Genomic DNA, 20,601 nt, shown 5'->3' on the forward strand with positions numbered 1-20,601 from the left:
AAAAAAAAAGAAATACTAAGTAACTTTCCCAACACTACACAGCCTGCAAGTTTGGATTGTAGCAACCCTTGTAAACTTTACCACATTTCATCTTGTCCTTAAATAAGCCTGATGACTTGGATCTAATTTATACTAAATAAATGGCATCTGGGTCAACACAAGAAACTTAGAAACCAAATGATGTTTTAAAATCCAGTTCAATTTAATACATTTCAATGATATTATTTACAAACTTAATATCCACGCTAATTAACTTCCTCTTGGTAGAAGAACACAACTGAATGACTGGTAAAGTGGTCATTTTGCTGCATGTAAATTGTTATTGAGCACTTATTATGTGTCAGGTTTCGTACTAAGTTTTTACATGTGTTATCTCATTTAATTCATACAAAAACCCTATATGGTAGACACTATTATTAGCCCCACGTTTCAGGTGAGAAAAGAACTGACATGTCAAGTAAGTCTTTTGCCCAAGGTTACAACCAATGAGTGTCATTGTCAGGATTTGAACCCAAGCAGACTGATACTGAGAGCTGACTCTAAACTACTGTGCTGCATCACTTTGGCTACTTAGAAAGCGGGGCTAACTGACCTTGAAAAGACTTATTACCCTTATGCATCCCTGACTCCTCAAACAGACCTACAATAGAACACTTATGTGCCATAATCAGGTGAACCACTCTGTTTTTTTGCTTTTGACACATTGCTGAGGGATAGCTGGTTAGGCAGATGAAGAGAGCATTGCCAAGGGGCTTATTTGCCTAGTGGGAAAACATGGCTCATACAGATGACTTGCTGCTGAGTGTTGACACCACCAGAAGGCATATAGGTAACTAAGTGTTGAAAGTGCACATACAGGTTAAATAGCTCTTCATTTTTGTGCATCCAAGTGAGACTAGCCTTTCTAGTTTTGAGTTTGCTGCACTGCCATGTGAAGCACATGGAATGTGTACCTCCAGTGCCCCATGCTGGTGCAATGTCACTGTGAGCATGCAACCTGCCCACAGTAGAGTGTCTAGCGAGCCCAACAAGATTACTGTTTTTCCCTAAATACATTTTACTATATAGCCTAACTCTATTTCTTATTTTCAATCTCCTCCAAACATGACTATAAAGTAAGCCACATATTCTACGTGTTCTGTATGACTTATTACTTTTTAATAATGTAAATAGGTGAACAGAAGTATTATCGATCTTCAGTGTCTAAGCATTTAATCATTATGAAAAATGTAAAAGGTTTTTATATATGTAAAAACAGGAATACATTAAACTAAATGACAGCAGTAATTTGCAAAGCCAGACATTTCACTCACCATCACTAATGGAGAAGTGCATTTAAAAAACAAAATCCTACCAGGGTTAGTGCAACCACTGACAGCAAGGTCTGGCCAAACTCATTTGTCTTTTTTGTAGCCAAGACAGGCTGATCACATCAACCTATTGGGTTTTCAGGAAAGTCAGGACACATTTTTGTAACAAAAAAACAGAAAAAATATGTCATGACTTTTCTGACAACCCAATATAAGATATGTGAAGTGTCTACGTCAGAGATTGCTTAATATCAGCCCATAGATATATTTTGTTTGCCCCAACATTTAGAAATTAGATCTAATAGAAAAATTGGAATGAGTTCCTTGTCTAGAAAATTTACAAAGTTTGGCATCTCTGGGCCCATGGGCATGACATAAGTTCCCTGGAGCTGAGAGCCAGCTGCTCCTCTGGATGGGATGTGACATGCCTCTGTAGCTCACCACTCACTTTTTCCCTGACACCTCGCTCACTTCCCTCACTTTCAGTGTCATGCCTGGCCCTGATGACATTTGAGTTTATAACCTATGGACTACACAGTTTGTACAGAATTCATTGGAAAAACCTCAAGTGTTTGTTTGTTTGTTCTTCCTGATCTATTTCCCTGAGAGTCTTTTTAAAAATCCAGTCTTATCTTTTTACTGAATTTTTGAACCTTTACTATGCTGGTTTAAAAAGAGAAAAAAGGCGATTGAACATGAACTAGAAATCACATTAATGGAATGATATTTCCACCCTTTGCTTACTAAGATACTTGTGTAAACCTCATGAATAAGTTGGTGTACATTCTGCCTCATACTTTAGACTAATATACTCCCCTGGTGCAGTGGATTTTAACCTATAGTATCTTATTTCCCACCAATGATGACACCAGATAATCCAGGTCTCACCATAATAGAAGCAAAATGTTCATTTTCTATGAGAAGGATGTGTATGTTGAGAGGAATTTGACTATTAGGTTTATCACTTATGATAAGTTTTAAGAACAATTTAAAGATCTGAAAATTTGCAACAGTGCTGCTGGGTCCAATTTTGACAGCCTCTTGTGCCCACTCTTGGTGGAATGCCTACCCTTAGTTGAAAAGTTCTAGAGTTGGGACCAAACTTAGTACAGCACTAAGCACATAACAGCACTGTTAACAGGCTACAAAATGAAGAGGATAAACAAGATGATAGGCTTCTTCTACAGTGTCTATTAAGCTGCTGTATTTAAATTTCTTGCTCCATACTGGCATGTACAATATTATCTCTGAATTGTTCTAATTGCTAAATCTTAAGTTCTGTAAGGACAAGGACCAAGTCTGATTTGTTCCCCTTGTTTTGATGATCTAGCTCTGTATAGCAAACTACTCTAAAACTTAATGCATTAAAACAATTTTTATTATTATATTTTATGATTCTGTGGGTAAGAAATTCAGACAGGTTATGGCCAGGGTGGCTTGTCTTTTCTCCATGATGTTTTTGTTCTTGGCTGGGATAACTCAAATAGTGGGGGGCTGGAACAGTTGGACATCCACCAGGAATCTCTCTTTCTACATATAGCCTCTCTTCTTGGGCTTTATATTGGTGTGTCAGCCAGCCTTGGGATGGTCAGAACTTTTATATGGTGGCTCAGGGCTCAAAGAGAGAATGTTCCAAGAGACAAGAAATGGAAGATGCAAGTCTCTTAAGGCCTGTGTCCAGAAGTTTTAACAGTAGTACTTGTGCTATATACTGTTAGTCAAAGCAGTCCCAGAGCTTGCCCAGATTAAAAGAAAGGATATAAATCCCACCTCTTGATGAGAAAAATATCAAAGAATTTGCGGCCGTCTTTTATCTCTCATACCACTGTATCCCAAGATCCCAAAGTAGTATCTGGAAGAAAGTAGTTTAAAAATGAGTGAATGAGTGAATGGCTTAGTTGTAGTGATATTGGAGTGCTCTTTTCATATTTGGTAATGAAAGAATCATTTTGGTGGTTTAGAACACACAGATGGACCTCTGTGGAACACAAATAAGTCAATTCCCAAGTGTATAACCAGCCCAAAGGCATGATTACTGTTCTCCAAATAGCACAAGAACAAATTTATAAAAGATGAAGTGATTATACAACAATAGCAAATTACTCTTTTTTTAATCTATGAGACATTCCACCCCTGTCAGAGCCTGCCCATAGTTGACATCATTTATAACTTTGTATAATCATCAATAATCCTCTTTGTCTTCAGTGGGCTAGATAATCAAAATTAAGAAACAAGAAAAAATTAGAAAACAAAGAGGAACATCAGGAAGTTAACTGTTAACTGTCTCACTTTGGTATGCACCATTATTCCATCTAATGAGAAAACCAAAGATAAGCGCCCCAAAATAAATTGAGGTCCTACAAATACCTTAACCGTGGAATTCTTGACAAACTTTTTACTTACCCAAGCCCTCCCCTTCCTTTATTACACCCCACTCAATAACAAACTCTTGATTCATGCTCCTTATTATTCATGATACCTGGTAACAGCCATAATTACCTATCATAACTTGTTTAATAAAACACGCTTTTCTGCACCTAGTTGAGCTGGGAATGTATCCCATTTTAAATCTTATGAATGGAAAAATGACTTATTTAATCAATACTGGGGTTAAAGGGAAGGTTGCAGGAAGATGGTCATTGCCACAGAAGCTGCTGATCTTGAATACAGACTAGGACTTAAGAATAACCAAACTATACAGATACTAATTACTGTTTTTTACTGATATGTATTGTATTGAAATGTGAGTATTTCCAGAGTAACTAACTGAGGACGTTAACTTCCTCTAGAGGAGATACCAAAGTACTCTTCTATACCTAATGTAATATAATATCCTCATATCAACTCATTTTTAAAGTGATGAGAATATGTATTCACTCATTTATTCAACAAACATTTCTTGACTACCCACTCTACACCAGTACCTGTGTGCATGGAGGTAAACAAAAGAAACAGAGTTCCCTCGTTCCCTGAACTCCCCTTACATCTAGTGGTAGAGGCAGTCAAAACATCAAGTAAATACATAAATAATTAAATTAATTACAAAATTCAATAAATTCTGTGGATTATGGAACATCAGATTTCTAAGGGAGCTTGAAGTTCATCAACTAAGGGGTCTCAAATTCCACTGCTCTGATAAGGGCAAATGGGTAATCTAAATTGATGTAAGATAAGAGGTATTCTAGGAAATGAGACAAACCCATTAAGCAATTACAGAAGTGAGGCTGACCTGGAAGTTTTCAGCAGTAACTCAGAGATGGGACTAATTGAGCCAGGTGAGCATAAAGAGCTGCTAAAATTAACACACACATAGGGCACTATTGATGACTTGTGAGAACAATAAAAGTCTTATTGGGACAGTGAACAGCTTAACTGTTTACAAGAAATTTCATCCTTTGACAGTCAGGTCTATAAATAATTTGTCTACAATTTTAAATATTTTTATTAAACAGATGAATTCAGGGGGAAAAACAATCATTTGAAAAATTCCCATTTACCACAATGAAATAATTTCCATTAATGATGCTTTGACATCATTTATAACAATAGATCTGACAGTTCCTTTCAAGATAACCTACGTTGGTGAAGATTAATCATTTCACTCTTGAGGCTGATGAACATTACAATATTTACTTGGTTCATTTATTCATTCAGTAATAGGTAGTGCCCTAGGCTCTGGGCTACAGCTGACAAAGTGTCTTACCTATATAGTCTAGTGAGGAAGACTGACAATAATAAAAAAGGCAAATGTCAGGGAGTACTCTCAAGTGAGATAAAGAATGGTTCGGGACAGAGAATGACTATTTTAGACAGAGTGGTCCAGGGAAGCTTCTCTGGAGAGGTGACACCAGAGCAGACGCCTCATAGCATTCATCTATATGTTAGATGATCTTGGCATGACTGTTTCCTAATACCTGGAACCTCATGCAATAGATTGTCACACTAGCTGGAGCCTGGCAGTGACTTTTAGGGGGCCACTGAATTAAGATTGCAGCATTGTGTGAAATGTAAAAGTAAGACAAAACGTTCAAGGAATTACTACATACTGGTTAGTGCACTAGATTTTACTCATAAATGTATGGGGTGCCTTTTCTCCAGGAGTACATTGAGAAAAGTTGAATACCTCAGACAAACTGAATAACCTCTAGAAAGAGAAATCTGCAACAGCCCTAGACCATTAGTCATGAAAAGAAAAGAAATATATCAAATAGCAGATTTTCATCAATTAGTGTCAAACCTAAAAGAGATCAAATATATAGAAATTACTTACTGATTTGGAATTATGAAAAAGAAGAGGTAACAAAAGATTATATTTTAGAATATTTATAAGGAAATACAATGTTATTATAGTATTCAAGCATTCTTGGAACTACCAGTTTCATCTCCATACAGGTAACACCCAGGTTTATAACATAACCATTTGTAATTTTCTGAGGTACAAATTTGAATCCGTTGCTTTGTGTTTACCTTTTTCATGAATCTGTTAGTCAAGAACTTCCACACCTATTTGCTAATGGCAGATTTTTATGTATTTTTCACTGAGAAACATGAAAAATATTATACCAGGTACAAAACTAGGGGCTAATAAACACACAGTGCAACAAATGCTGAATAAATTGAATAAACGAAGCACTGAGGAGAGCACTTTCTGAGGCATCAGCATCCTTAAATCTATTTTGTGTTCACCTTTCTTTCTAAAGGAAGACACTGCGCATGACCTGCCAACATTCAGAAAAGGAATCCAAGTGGATCTTGGCTCTGCCATGGTTCCTTGTGATTATTTGTCTTCCCATGTTGCTTTTCCTGAGTAACCTTCTTTGCTTATTTCTGGCTTCTGCATTTATTATTCTAAGTGGGAAGTAAGATGGTTGCTACTTGCTAATAAAACACTTTGATCTTGTTTATATGAAGTGTGTTATGTGTGTGAATATGAGATCTCTTGATTTTCAGGATATTTTGTCTAATTCTGAAGTTCAGGAAACACATGTTCAAGACACATTTTAAAAATTGCAAAGTGCTGAAACTTCCAAGATTTATAGTGCTGACTAGCCCCTGAAATCAGCAGTCAGCACCTAAATGTACCAAAAAGAAAGAACGTGTGACTTTCACTTTTTTGCAGATGCTCCTAAGCAAACAATAAAAAGAAATCAGGGCACAAATCTTCAAAAAGCTGTTCAATTAATTAGTTGTGATATTTTGAAATTCAGATGTTCTCAGATGCTTAATAACAGTTATTAGTAAAACCAGTAGCTATCTACAGCGTATCTCAGTGTGAACAGGTATTTTCTCACAGTTTATCTATCTTATTGCTCTATTAGAATGGAATTTTCAGAGGCTCAAACACTTATTACTCACTTTTTAGCCATACTGTTTGCTTGCAGTTGTCTCTAGCTGGTTCTGTCATCTAAATGTATCCATAGAGAGGGCAGAATTAATGCACATTTGGGGAGACAGAATGAATGACATGTTGTAGCTTATCGCCACTACACACCCTGCACACAGGAAGTGCTCAGCAGTTGGTAAATGTCTATAGGTAATGATGTCCTCTGGATAGCACCATCTTTGTAGGCGAGCACTTTCTTTTCATTTTTTTGCCACATATTTTACATCTTAAGAAAGATCTGCATATAGGTCAGACCTTTTAGAGTCTGGGTAAAAAGCCCTCCACCAATTCACCACTTACTAGCTGTGTTGTCTCGAGCAATTCTTTTCAACCCCTCTGAATCTGTTTCCCCATTTTAAAAACAGGGTTAATGTTATGCCTACTCAGGGTTATATTGATATTAAATGAAATAACATAAGGAAACAACCTGGCATAGTACCTGACTCATAATAAGTGTTTAATAAATATTTATACAAACATATACTTATATATTATATATACTTAATTAAATATCAGGGTACATAATAGAATGTAATTTGAAAAATCACTTCAAAAGGGAGTCGTTTTATTAGGTTATTGTTATGGCATCTTGGTCAAGTGATCAAGGATAGGACAGGGAAGAACTATTATTCTCACTTTCCATAAGGAACAAATGAGATCACAAGCAATTATGTTTCTTAGAAAAAAATCATAACGGCAATAAATAGCAAGCCAGAGCTAGAACTAGCATCAATAGAGCAAGGCCACCATTTTTCCTCCATGAAGGGAAGAGTCATCCACAGCCAGGTTACAGCCAACAAAGCAGACTTTTCCTATATTTAAAGACTATCCATTATTTCAAAGGCAGAGAAGTGACAGGAAAGGTTAATGAGGTTAATAAAACCCCATAAGGCTGACTACAATGATTAACCATTTGAGTAATGTGTAAAACAGGCAAAAACAAAACAGAAATAAACCAAAAAACAAAAACTTGAGACTATTTAAGAGTTGCAAGGGCTTACAGGACAAATATTTCAGGATTCAAATTCTGGACAAAAATAAACATGTGTCTAAATGCAGCAAACTGACAGTTATGCAGTCCTGAAAATGTGACTGTCGTCAGTTTTCTTATTGCTTCAAAACACTTGATCTTTTTCCCATTACTTTGGTGATCTCAGGCATCCAAAGCAAGCCTACTTTTGACAAGCAATTACCAGGGCAGATGGGAAAATAGCTACCCTACCTCAGGGTAAGTGCCCCCATTTTGTTTTACTTGAAACATCACTAGCCATGAGGAAAATAATTCTGCTTAAAAAGCTATCTGCATTTTCAATAGCACCACCTTTCCCAGAGTCCTAGAATGTTGATGGGTAATGCTCCCAGCTGCTTTTAATGTTACCCATTTGGTAGGTATTATTCATTTGGGCTAGTGACCAACTGAGTAGGATTAAATCAGCCTGTTCTATTTAAGTAAAAACTAATGACATTTTATTGGATTTGCTTATGAACATTCCCTGCATTCTTATTTTCAGAACATAAGAACAGGTTTATGCTATAACATTAAATGTTTTCACAGTGCTGTACTAGTGTAGATAACATATATAAAAAACTAGCACCTGTTGTGTGGAAACCTTCATAATATCTGAATGTTAGAACCCTTAAATGTATATAAATTATGAAATACCAAATCATAATTATATGGTAATATGTAAAGAAATAATGAGGTTAATGTTCATAAATTAAGCATTTGAGGAGGACTATTCATTCATTCCTCCCAGTCACAGTGGTACTATTTAATTCCCTAAAGTAGTCAATTATCAAACAAAACTCTTCATGATGAGAAAGTTGTAGTGCACAATCCAGAATGCTACCTTTTAATAAATGAACTGTAAGGCATCTGTTACACAGGAACCTCAAAGTAGTCTCTGAAACTCTTGAAGCAGTGCTATAAGGGTAGGTTGCAAGTATCTCACAACTTTATATAAAAATATTTGAGTTGAAATTTTCTGAAACTTTTTTTGAGCATGTACTGTGTACGCCAGGCATTGGGAAGGATGCAGAAAGCAAAATCACAGTCCTTGCCCTGGAGTGACTATTTAATAGGGAAGACATACAGATATATAACTGTTACCCAAGAGAGGCTATGACAAAAGCAATAAGACTGTCTAATGAGAATAATAGGAATGGGGAAGAAATTGAAACTTGTTTAGGACAGATAAATCAGGTTAAAACGTTTTCCATTTTATTATAATCACTGGATTTGAAAGGATGCTAGAGTTCATCTTGTAATCTAATTGTCATGACAATTTCAACATGACTCCCCAAACTACAGTGTTATGAACCGTTTGCCAGAGGTTTATATGGAAGACTTAAAAAGCCATGCCTCACAGATTTCATAATGATAAGATTGTGAACCACTTGGTGATTCGCTTGCCTTTATATGGCTTACACCCCCCTGCCTCCCTCCTCAGTTCATACACCTTAATTGGCTGGATATGTACTGGTCTCGCTATCCCTAAAGAAGGTGTTCTCAATATTCAGAAACTCTGGGAGTGGGACCCAGCAGTCTGTTTTACCAAGCCCCCCAGGCGATCTGGTGCATGATGAAGTTTCAGAACCAGTGGTCCATACAAGAGAAAGATGAGGGGAAAGGACTGAGAACCAGCACCACACTTCCAAAATTATGCTGTAGAGAAGATCCTTTATTCATTGCATTTAGGCAGGAGATAGAGGACATCATCAGTCCTTTTGTCCCAACCACTTAGAGGTATTTGCATTCCAATAGAGCCCTTAGAAGCTGCAGTGTTTTAGCCCAAATGGCACAATGTACAACTCTGGATATAATAAGCCTGCAGGAGAAGATGTCAGGAGAACCATCAAACCACATTTCATATGCAGCAGGTTTCTGTCCACTGGAGTGTCAAAAGAACCATCAAACAACACCTCATATGTATCAAGTTTCTGTGCCTTGGAGACTTGAACCAAATGACAACTCATACAGGAATTCACAGGGCAGGATTCCAACACCAGTGAGCAGAGGATTCACATGGCCGCTCCAAGCCCAGTCCTACTCTTGACCAGAGCTGTCATTTCATCTGTTCCTATGGAGAAAACCACCTAACCTACCCATCTGAAGGCTGCATCCCCTGTGACCAGGTCCTCTGTTGAAAGTTACCCTTCAAAGTTTGCTTATGTTCAGGTTAGCAACAAAAGTAAATAGCTATAACTTCCCTAGACCCGAGCCTCATTTCCTTACAAAAGATTTTAATCATAAACACTATGCAGTAAATTATTATATCTTCTTTCAGAAATTTAGTTTTCAGCCTTGTTTTTCAAACCAACTTTTGTGCTTGAGGTTCATGTTTTTGCCTGAGGTGTTGCATGAATATTGGAAATTTGACAAGGAAGACAAAAGACAGCAAATGAGGGAAGAGGAGAATGAAACCAAGAGTTTATTGAAAGCTGGGGATAATTCGACTATGCCATGAAAATAGCAAATACAGAATGAATTAATCTTTTCAACAGAACTATCTAACAAGCAGCTTGTTTCTTAAATAAGGCTCTCAGTAAAGTGTATTTTGACTTGCATTTCCCATGATTCCCTGTTCTTCAGACCAAGCTCCAAACCCTGAGAGGATTCAGCATTTAGTTAAACGGAGAAGCAATTCCTTTGGGATTGCTGCTTTAGCATAGTGACAGCAGGTAGACAGCTTGGCAGCAGCCTGTATCCCACAGAGAACAGGAAAAGAGACACTTGTGAGGGGTGATTTTTTTTTCCTCCATGCATATTTTTAAAGTCACATTGGACATGTCCATCTAAGTTCATTATCTTGCTATAAGCCACAACAACAGGGAGAGGTTCTTGTTTTTATTTTTTTTTATTTTTTTTTTATTTTTTTTTTTTAGCTGAGCCATCCCGCCACCTGTTGGCAGCTCACGGCTGCTCAGCTCGGGCTGACTCGAACCGCTGTTGCTCAGAGCTCAAACTCTTGAGCGAGCTCTTAACCAACTGAGCCACTCAGCCGGCCCTTGAGAGGTTCTTGTTTTTAAAGATTCAAGAAAACAAAGCATCCCATATATGTCTGAATCGAAGAAGGAGAAAGCCCCAGGCAAAGATGGAATATCATTAAGAGTACACAAACATACACACGCCAACACAAAAGACAGTCACACTGGGTACTTACCTGCTGTACACATGTGCAGGGCCAGCTTCACGACAGCCCAGACAGTAGCTTCTATCATCTGGTTTGAAAAGTCCAGAAGAGTTCTGTATATTATTTAATTGAAAAAAGTTTCAGAAAAAAAAAGCCAGGTCCTTGAAAGATGTGGACTCATGTTGAGGATTGTTTGAAGTGCCAAAAGTTTAAGAGATCAAGATGTTTCCCCAAGAGAGACCAAGGATGTGCCAGTATGGCTGCCTTATTTAGATGGCAATTTGAAGAATACAGAGCCTCTGCAACAGGGAGGTACCATAGTGGGAATGACGAAAAGCTCAGAAGGAAGGAATGTGGTACTACCAAAGGCAGACCCCCACCATATACACCTCAGTGCTTCAGCAAGAATCTAACCTAGGAAATAGATGAATTATATAGACTGCCTTAGATATGAGTAGCATAATCCAAATAGATTATATAAATGGGGATAAGTTACATTTTATTGGCTGTGTAAATCAGGAAAAATAAAGCAGATACAAGGCTACCATCCACAATTATGAAAAAAAATCATTTTAGAAGCTGGGAGTTCACAAAATGGCTGTTGAGCTGAACAAGTGGCATAATACACCATACTTGCCAAAAATATATAAAAGACTCCGTAAGGGCCATCTGGGGCTGGCAGAGCCTGGGGAAGCAAGTGGACTCGAGCTTTCTCTTTGAAATGGAGAGTTTGCCTGAGAAGAACATTTCCCTAGGTTTCTGCATGCAGTGCCAATCAAGATTACTGCAAATTTTAAAAGAATACTTTAACACTGTCCCAAAATTTGGCAACTTAAACTAACACGGGATGACTGATGTTGGTCAAAGATTGCAGTAAGTGTTAGTAATCCAAGAATAAAGGGAGGTACGAATTATTCTTTTGAAAAATGGATGGCATGGTGTGTGTAAATAATAGAAGCAAATGTAGCAAGATAAAGGGAATCTTAGAACATTTAAAATCTAATACATTACAAAGAGAGTTCCATGCTGATAAATGTAGAATAATAAGTTTTATGGGGCTTTATCATATGCTGTAAGTTGGTGTGGATCATAAAAATGAGGAATAAAAAAGTAGGGGAGTTAAAAGACAAGTCTGTGCATTATTTATGAATGGGGAAGAGTGAAATGAATGAGAAGAAGAACAGGTAGATGATGTCCTGAATAATAATGACTTTGATGAGTTGTTATCACACAAATCTGTGTGATTCATAGAATATGAGGAATATTAAAGAGCAGGAGAGTCAAAAGACAAGTGTACTCAGAATGAGATACAGAATGAAGGAAGGGAGAAATACAAGAGAAATGAACAGAATAATGATGACTTATATGAGACTTTCACTCGCCAGCCTGGATCCTTCATAAATATAAGCTGTATAAAAAATAAAAGAGCAGCAAAGAAAAGAGACAAGTCTGTGTCTGTCATAAAATATTACCAAATAATGCCAACTAACCTTGACAAAATAAAAACAAAAATAATTGAGCCTAGTACAGCTGTGGGAAGACACCATGTCTAGATTAATGTGAACAAATAAAATGAGCGAGTGTAGAATTGCCTTGTCAATAGGGAATCAGCGACCATCTAGGTAGTACGCATTATTGTTGCAAAGGCCAGCTTGTTAACTGGTAGAGCCTTGGCAAGTTCATAATTACCCCCCCCCAACATACCCACAAAAAAGTCATCAGCACTTAAGGCTCAGAAAGCAATGTTTAACTGATTTTCAAATGATTTGGCCTCACCAACATACAATCTCTTCTGAGCCCCTGTGGTTCCAATTCCTGTATAGTTTGCCGGATATTTTCTCAGTTTGTTTATACTTCATCTGTACCCAGCTTGTCAAATTTTGCTTTGTAAAGGCTTTCAAAATGTTGCTGTATAAAACTAGAGACATCCTTTTATTTTCATTTCTTGTTACACTAGACTTAGAACATGGGACTAGATCTGTCAGGATTAGTTCAAAATCCAGAACTCAGTGACTTTCAAATATCTCTATTAGAACAAATGGGATTTCAAAATCGCCCCCAAAGAGACTGGAGGAATCAGACAAGGCAAAGCAAGTGCCAATATGCCATTTTCATGCCATTCAGAACCGTGACTTATAGAATTCATAAAATGAGCAGCTCATTGGAAAGAAAAAAGCCACTAATTTATGTCAGAACTAGGAATGTTGGTCTGAGAGCTCAATATACAAAGACACTAATAGCAACAATTATACTAGCTTACATTGTGTAATGGCTTATAATTTGTGTTGGGGGAAGGCCTTAGGTAATGGAGGATAAATCCTATTAGCATAATATATCCAATTCCTCTGATTGCAATAGAATTTAGTAGTGAAGTTTACTGGCTATAGCATATAAAACAAGCTTTGGATGGTAACTGTCTTTTGCTTTTTCAGAGATTATTTTTTTCTCATTCGAATGATCTTTGTGACTATGAGTCTTTAGATTTATGGCCTTGACTTGCCGATTCTGTTTGAAGAATGTCTAATGCCAGGGTGGAATTATTATGATTACATTGGAAAGTCATGTTTACCCAAATAACATGGCCCCTTTTAATCCAAAATTTAGCTTCCCTGGATACCCTGAGTCCCACTTGGTAAAATAAAACAACATTGATGCCCAAGGAAAAATCATTGACTTTGCCCAACCTTCCTCAACACTACAAACTCCACCTATAAAATGCACTTTCTAAAGCTCAGGCCTGCCAAGACTAGGAATGGACTCTGGTGAAAAACTAATCCCCATCACATGCCACCTCCCCAATAACAGCAGAGCAGTGGAAACTCTTTGCTGGCATTTGCCCTGGGCCTTCTTAAATGCCAGGCTCCCAAAATTTGTTTCAACTTGTTGGCCAGGCTCCAGCTGAAATTATACATGTTTTCGTGGACTGTGTCCCTGGGAAACAGCCCTATTTAAGGTCTAGTTTAATGGAATCCCATTCTTTGGGAAGGATGAAACTCATTTGTTTAAAGGGCAAACCTCCTGAAATATTTTATTTCAATTATGCAAGAGAATTAGAGTACTATAGTCAGGGACCATGCCTCTTTTGCAGACTTTAACTCCTAAAATTCACCCAACTAAGTCTGTTTTTTTAAAAAAGCTGTCATTCCAGAAAAAGTGATTTTGCAATATGTATCAAGAGCCCTAAAAATGTTCACACTTATGTATGTAAATGCATAGAAAATGCACGTAACAAAATGATATTGCTGATTGCTACTGGGGGAAAGACCAGGAACTGGGAGGGAGGTGATCAACAGGGACTTTAGTCATATCTACAATGTATTTATGTATTAAATAATGTAATTAATTTTAATTTTAATAACAGAAAAATATCCTTCCACAACTAGGACTATCTCCTAAAGAAATAATGAGAAATTCAATGCACACGAAATTGAGACACAATGAAATGTCCTAAAATAGGGAAGGGCTTAAACACATTAAGGAATATTATTTTAAGGCTATTTTATATAATAGCAAAATGCTATATTAAGGAATTTCTAATTACATAAGACAATATTAATAATACATTGTCAACTTAAAAATATCAGGATACAGAACTATACCAAGCATAATCTCAGCATTAATGGGTAAAAGAGATAAATATACCCTCCACAAAATGTTATTAGTAGTTACTACTGGTTGGTGACATTATTGTGTTTTTTGTTATACGTGACTCTGTTTTCCAAAGTTTCTCCAACTTGGCTTCTAGAATCCAGTTTCAACATGCTTTTATATTCACCTTTGATCTTGTGTTGCAGGCGTGCTTGTGTGATTCGAGGTCAAGTTGTGGCCATAGATGGAACCCCTCTGGTAGGGGTGAATGTTAGTTTCTTGCACCACAGTGACTACGGATTTACCATCAGCCGTCAAGATGGAAGGTAGGTCAAAATTGCTTCTGATCACTGTAGTGGCCAAATACTGACTTCTAGCTGTTAGTGAAACCCAGGCTCAGATAATACAGTGTTTATAAGTCATCTTCCTTCTGGATGTATCTAGAAAAGTCATTGGAGGTATTTATGTCCTCTATTCCTCACCTAAGTCACACCAAATTTCTCTTCTAACCCTGTACTCATACTCTCAAGTTTTCTTGAAACCCTGGCCATGTGGAAAGCTTTCTAGCCTTCATCTAATTCCATGTATAAATCCAGCTTCAAAATTCAGTGAGATGGTGTGGGTAATAAATAGAGGGCCATGGAACACTTACGCTGTTCTTCCATGACATCCTCAAAATATTTAGAAATGAGGGAGTCCAAAGCTTTCCTCCAAAAGTATAGACTATAACCACATTAAGACACGTTTCTTAAAATGTGTCCTTCCTAGGCTGCTTATCTTACTAGTGGATGTAACTGATTGACAAACATGGTCAGACTAACCAATTCCCCTTGGTGTCTATATAACCACATTAATTTAACCTTAAGCACCAACCACCAGGTGCTTTCTCAGGGCTTCTCAAAGTTCTCTGAAACCTGGGAAGCAAGACCACTAAGTAAAATCTTCTCCTGTTAAAGGATTTGCTCACAAAACATTTTTGTTGTCATTTAGACAGACATTTGTTCAGAATATTTGAGTCAATTGGCCCATGTGTCCAGCTAAAAGTCATCTATTTATGACTCTCAGGACATTGTAATAATGGCTTTGAGGTATCCTAGTCTCCAGGTGGCTATGCTTAAAATGTCATACTCATAAAAAACTGTTTTAATACTCACATGAATAGACCTGTTGGCTTGGAGCTTAATCACAGTGTGAGAAACTATCTCATTACAAGAACCTGCAATCAAAGCATATTAGTCCTAACCACTTCAGAATTGTTAATTGTTCCACTTGGACTATGTTGAATTTATATTTTTCAACTGCTTGTCAAGAAAATGCTTATAAAAATAGTTGAATAAGATAATAAGGAAGCCTTTTAACCTACTTAAGAAAACAAATTGTTTTTAAGACTTTACTAAATCATATGGATTATTTATATATACATTATGTTACTTATTAGCTATCTATCTATTCATTATAACAAGCTCAGCAGAACTACTTTGGAGATATATATATATATATATGAGGTTGCACAATTAAGTTCGAGAACTCATCTTAGAAAAAGTGCTACATACCTCATTGCTGAATATCACTATGGTCACCTTTGAAGTACTCCTTTTGGGAAGCTATGCACTGATGCCAGCACCTAGTCCACTCTTCAAAGCAATTTTGGAACACTTTTTCTGGAATGACCATCAGAGCTGTCATTGTATTACCCTTGATATCCTGAATGTCATCAAAATGTCTTCCTTTCAATATTTCCTTTATCTTTGGGTAAAGAAAGAAGTCACTGGGGGCCAGATCAGGTGACTAGGGAGGGTGTTCCAATGTACTTGTTTGCTTACTGGCTAAAAACTCCCTCATAGACAGTGCCGTGTGAGCTGGTGCATTGCTGTGATGCAAGAGCCAAGAATTGTTGGTGAAAAGTTAAGATCGTCTAAATTTTCACACAGCCTTTTTAGCACTTCCAAAGAGTAAACTTGGTTAACTGTTTGTCCATTTAGTATAAGTTCATAAGAATAATCCCTCTGATATCAAAAAAGGTTAGCAACATAATTGCAACAAGTTTGTGAACTTAATTGTCAGACCTCGTACATGCACACATGTATTTCTTATACATGTACATATAAGCAATAAAAACTACATGTCCTTTCAAATATTCCATAATCAGCTCATTAGTAATTCAAATGGACCTTTCTCCCAATTAGATTGAATTATAGAATTTTGGTAGTCTACTCACCAGTAACTGGAACACAAAACTGGCCACTCTCTTGCCAGCATGTTCAGCCATATGACAAAAAGTGAGAAATAGATTATTTCTTTAAATAGAATATTCCCTCAAGGACATTTGACTTCTTATGGAGAACTGATGGGCCTTCAGTTTTTCTAGCTTGTGTAGAAAGATTTCAGTGAACTATTTGATATTCACAAGAGAACATAAAAAACAAAACAAAAAAAAAACCTTGATGTCCAAAAAGTCTAAAAATGTGTTTCTAGTTTATAGAAAACATTAAAGAGGGGCAATTTTTGTCTTTTTCATTTTAAGTAAAATACCAAGACCCTCCTCCATCAGCTCACTCTGAGAACTAGGTTTATGTAGATGACAGATAGATACTAGCCAGAGCCCCTCTGGCAATAACTTTCCCCTCAGGCTTTACAGAGGGTATCAGCATTGAATATATGTATCCGAAATGCCAACCAGACTGTCCCACTGTCATCTTTTGGACATAAAATAACAGTGTGATGAGAGTTTCCATTTATATGACTCTGCTTATTGCTACCTCAGATTGAGTAAGCACATTTCAGAAGTAGAATATCATAAGGAAACTATACCTGAGGGCAAAATAATTATGAAAAGTCTGATATTAGCATTTAAATACCCAGTAGACAGAGTATGATATGCAAGATTCTGTAAGGACCCTCTGTCGCCAATTCTCAATCCCATGGGTCTGCCACTATGCCTGTAGTTCCCAACAAATGTATCACTCTTTTGAGTTAAGTTACTGACTCTCTCAAAATCCTTATCAAATGCAAATATGTTATGTGGGATTTAAAAATAATTACCCCCATTATCATCCATTTGCACAAATTAATTGATAACTTCCCCTAGAGAACCAGGAAACGTCTAGGTCATGGGACCAAGGTGATATATTAAAAACAGAAAGAAGGATGGGAGTGGAATATAGGGCCTTCTAAAAGTAAGAAGAGAATAGATGTGCAGATTGGGAGGATTATCAGAAAAGAAAAAGAAAACAGAAATTCTAAAGGAAAAAGAAGTATTTATGAGTATGCCAGGCATTTATGTAAATGTCATTTTGTTTCATCCTCACAACAACTTTATGAGATAAGAATCATTATTATCATCATCTCCATTTGGCAGATAAGAAAATTTATCCAAATTAACACAGGTAATAAGGGTAGAGCCCAAAAGTTGAACCCAAGTAATCTGGCTCTTGTCTTCTATGACTTACCACCTTCAATTTAGATAACAGGTGCTCAGTATAGTGTTGAAAGATAACTGTTTATAAATACTTCAGCTTGTGATAAGCCAAATAGGTGAAAGACTGACCTTCTTAGAAGGTTTTTTGAGAAGAATTAAAAGTCTCAAGAACTTTATTTGGAAGGCTTTGAAAGATGAAGAGAGGGTTCTCCTCTTGATTTCCCTCAAGGCAAGAATTTGTGCGCTGTGGATACCACAAGGCAGAGGTAAGCATTTGCACAGGCTTTAGTAGTTTTCCATCTGTCAATAGGACTGGTCTTATCTACTATAAAATAACAACAGTCTCCAAACAAATATGTCCTCTCCCTTGGGTCTTTTATACTCACTCTTCCATATGACTTTATAGCCTATTCTTAATGACCCATACCAATGAAGATCATTTGTGGTGGGAGAAATCCCAAAGAATTAATCATTCAGAGAGCATTCTATGTGGCATTGGAATAGTTTAAATGGGTTTTTGGCCACAGAGCCACCTTCCATCTCCATGACAATTAATGAGTCTGTCAGATAATGTTTACCCTATATAACAGCTAGTAGGGAAGAGGAGAAATCAGAGTTCTCCAGAGAAACAGAATGTGTGTGTGTGTGTGTGTGTGTGTGTGGAGAGAGAGAGAGAGAGAGAGAGAGAGAGAGAGAGAGAGAGAGAGAGAGAGAGCTCTCAAATAATTGGCTTATGTGATTGTAGCAATTGGAAAATCCTAAAAACTAGGGGAGGCTAGACTAGAACCTCATGTAATAAGTTGATGCTACCTCTGCAGTCTTGAGACAGAATTCTTTCCTCCTTACAGAAACTTCAGTTTTGCTCTTAAGTTCTTTCAACTAATTCAATGGGGTCCTCCCTCATTTTCAAGGGTAGTCTCCCTTACTAAAAGTTAACTAGTTGTTGGTAATTAACCACATCTACAAATACCTCCACAACAACACCTAGATTAGTGTTTGTTTGAATAACTGGGCACTGTCACCTAGTCAAATTGACACAGTAAACTAACCATCACAGGAAGCCTAGGGGAAATTCCCAGGAGAACTTAAAAATTAGTGTCTTCTTATGGAAATAATAAAAAACTGGCCTAGAGCTCATTTGAACTACATGAGAAAAACATTTGTAAATTTAATAGGGTAGTACATCTGATTTGAGAAGAAAGTTAACATTTGTTAAGTCCCTACTATGTGCTTCACCCTTAAGTCTTTATCTCATTTACTCATTTACGGTAGTAGCTGAGAGACAGATCATATTAGCCCATTTTACTAATGAGGAAACTGACACTCACAGAGGTAGAATAACTAGCACAAAGTTAACATGGAAGAGCTTGGATTGAACCCCAGGTGTGTATGAAGCCAAAACTACATTCTTTCTACAAAATAAGAAGCCTGCCTTGTCTGCTTAATCTTTCTAGAAGTAGAGAATAATTCCCAGGTACATGTGTTCATTTGGATAGTTTATTTATTTTTATTTTAAGATTTTATTGGGGAATTGGGGTAGGGAACAGCGTTGGGGAATTGGGGAAGTGGAACAGACAAGTTGCTGTCCTTTTGTTCTTTAGTCTAGTTGTGGAGGACATCGCTTCACTGGCCCATGGTAGTATTGTGATCATTGCGCTCTTCCCGGCTGAGGCAGATCGGTTGCTGGCCATTGGACGGCCACTCATGGCAGCTCACGGCAATCCACGGCAGCTCACGGCAGCTGCCGACCACTTACACTGACTGCTGGCCACTCACGGTAGCTTTCGGCAACCCACTGCAGCCCCACTGCAGCCTACGCCATCGCCAGCAATGCATGGCAGCCCAGCTCCTGGTTGAGCTGTTGTTCACCATCTTGGCTGTAGAGGGTGCAGCATCACTGACCCATGTGGGATCTGAACTGGCGGCCCTGCTGCTCAGAGCTCGGGCCAAGCCAACTCTTAACCAACAAGCCACTCAACCAACCCAGGAATTATTTTGGTTTTTTCTTTGTGTTTGCTTTTGTTTTCAAATAAATAAGCACTTCACTTTTAATGAGTCAAGAGCTAAGGTTTGGGTGAAACAAATAAACTTGCCCAAGGACACAGAGTTAAATCAATTGTAGAATGTGAGCTAAAAGAAAGGTCTCTTGACAAGTAGTTAGATTTTCTCCATTATACTTGCCTTCAACTGCTCTTGTATTATTATGAATTCAGCCTTGGGTTTTTCTTTTTTCAGTTCAAACCTAGATTATTTTCTATAGCTGACGCAGTTCTTCAAATCCTCTTTTTAGAAATTATCTTAATATCACAGCTACGTGGCTGAAAAACCAACAGTAAAATATACAGTATTAGCCACCCTTTGTCACTGTCCACTTATATTTATCTGGAAGATTTCTGCAACAAGGCATGATTGGTAATACTATAATAAATACAATAAATGTCATATGAAGAGAGTGGTGAGATATCCACAATGAAGCCTAATTACCTATCAGAGCATTTTATCATTGAAAAGTGTTTTACAGGAAGATCTATTTTAATGCAAGGAATGGCTTACATCTCTCTCCTGTGGATTTAATTTGCTTTGAATATTAAGGAGCATCATATTGTCCTTTATCCATTTTTAAGTTATAATGATAATAATTTATCATTATCTTAGTTTTATATAGAATTTTATGCTTTTTTAATGCTTTCAAGTACATTCTCTCAAAGACATCATTATACTTAAAAGAGAAGTGAGGTGGAACCTACTAATGCTGAATGAACTGAAACC

General features: G+C 37.2%; 1 protein-coding gene across 1 annotated transcript in view; it reads left to right on the forward strand.

The window, feature by feature from the left end:
• TENM1 (teneurin transmembrane protein 1) overlaps nt 1-20,601 on the forward strand; it is a 231,736-nt gene that overhangs the window by 32,997 nt on the left and 178,138 nt on the right. The window contains exon 5 of the mRNA XM_019657906.1: nt 14,621-14,740. Coding sequence (XP_019513451.1) covers nt 14,621-14,740 — 120 coding nt within the window. The remainder of the gene's footprint in view (nt 1-14,620; nt 14,741-20,601) is intronic.

Source organism: Hipposideros armiger, unplaced genomic scaffold (assembly GCF_001890085.2).
Source record: "Hipposideros armiger isolate ML-2016 unplaced genomic scaffold, ASM189008v1 scaffold_281, whole genome shotgun sequence".
Taxonomy (NCBI): Eukaryota; Metazoa; Chordata; class Mammalia; order Chiroptera; family Hipposideridae; genus Hipposideros; species Hipposideros armiger.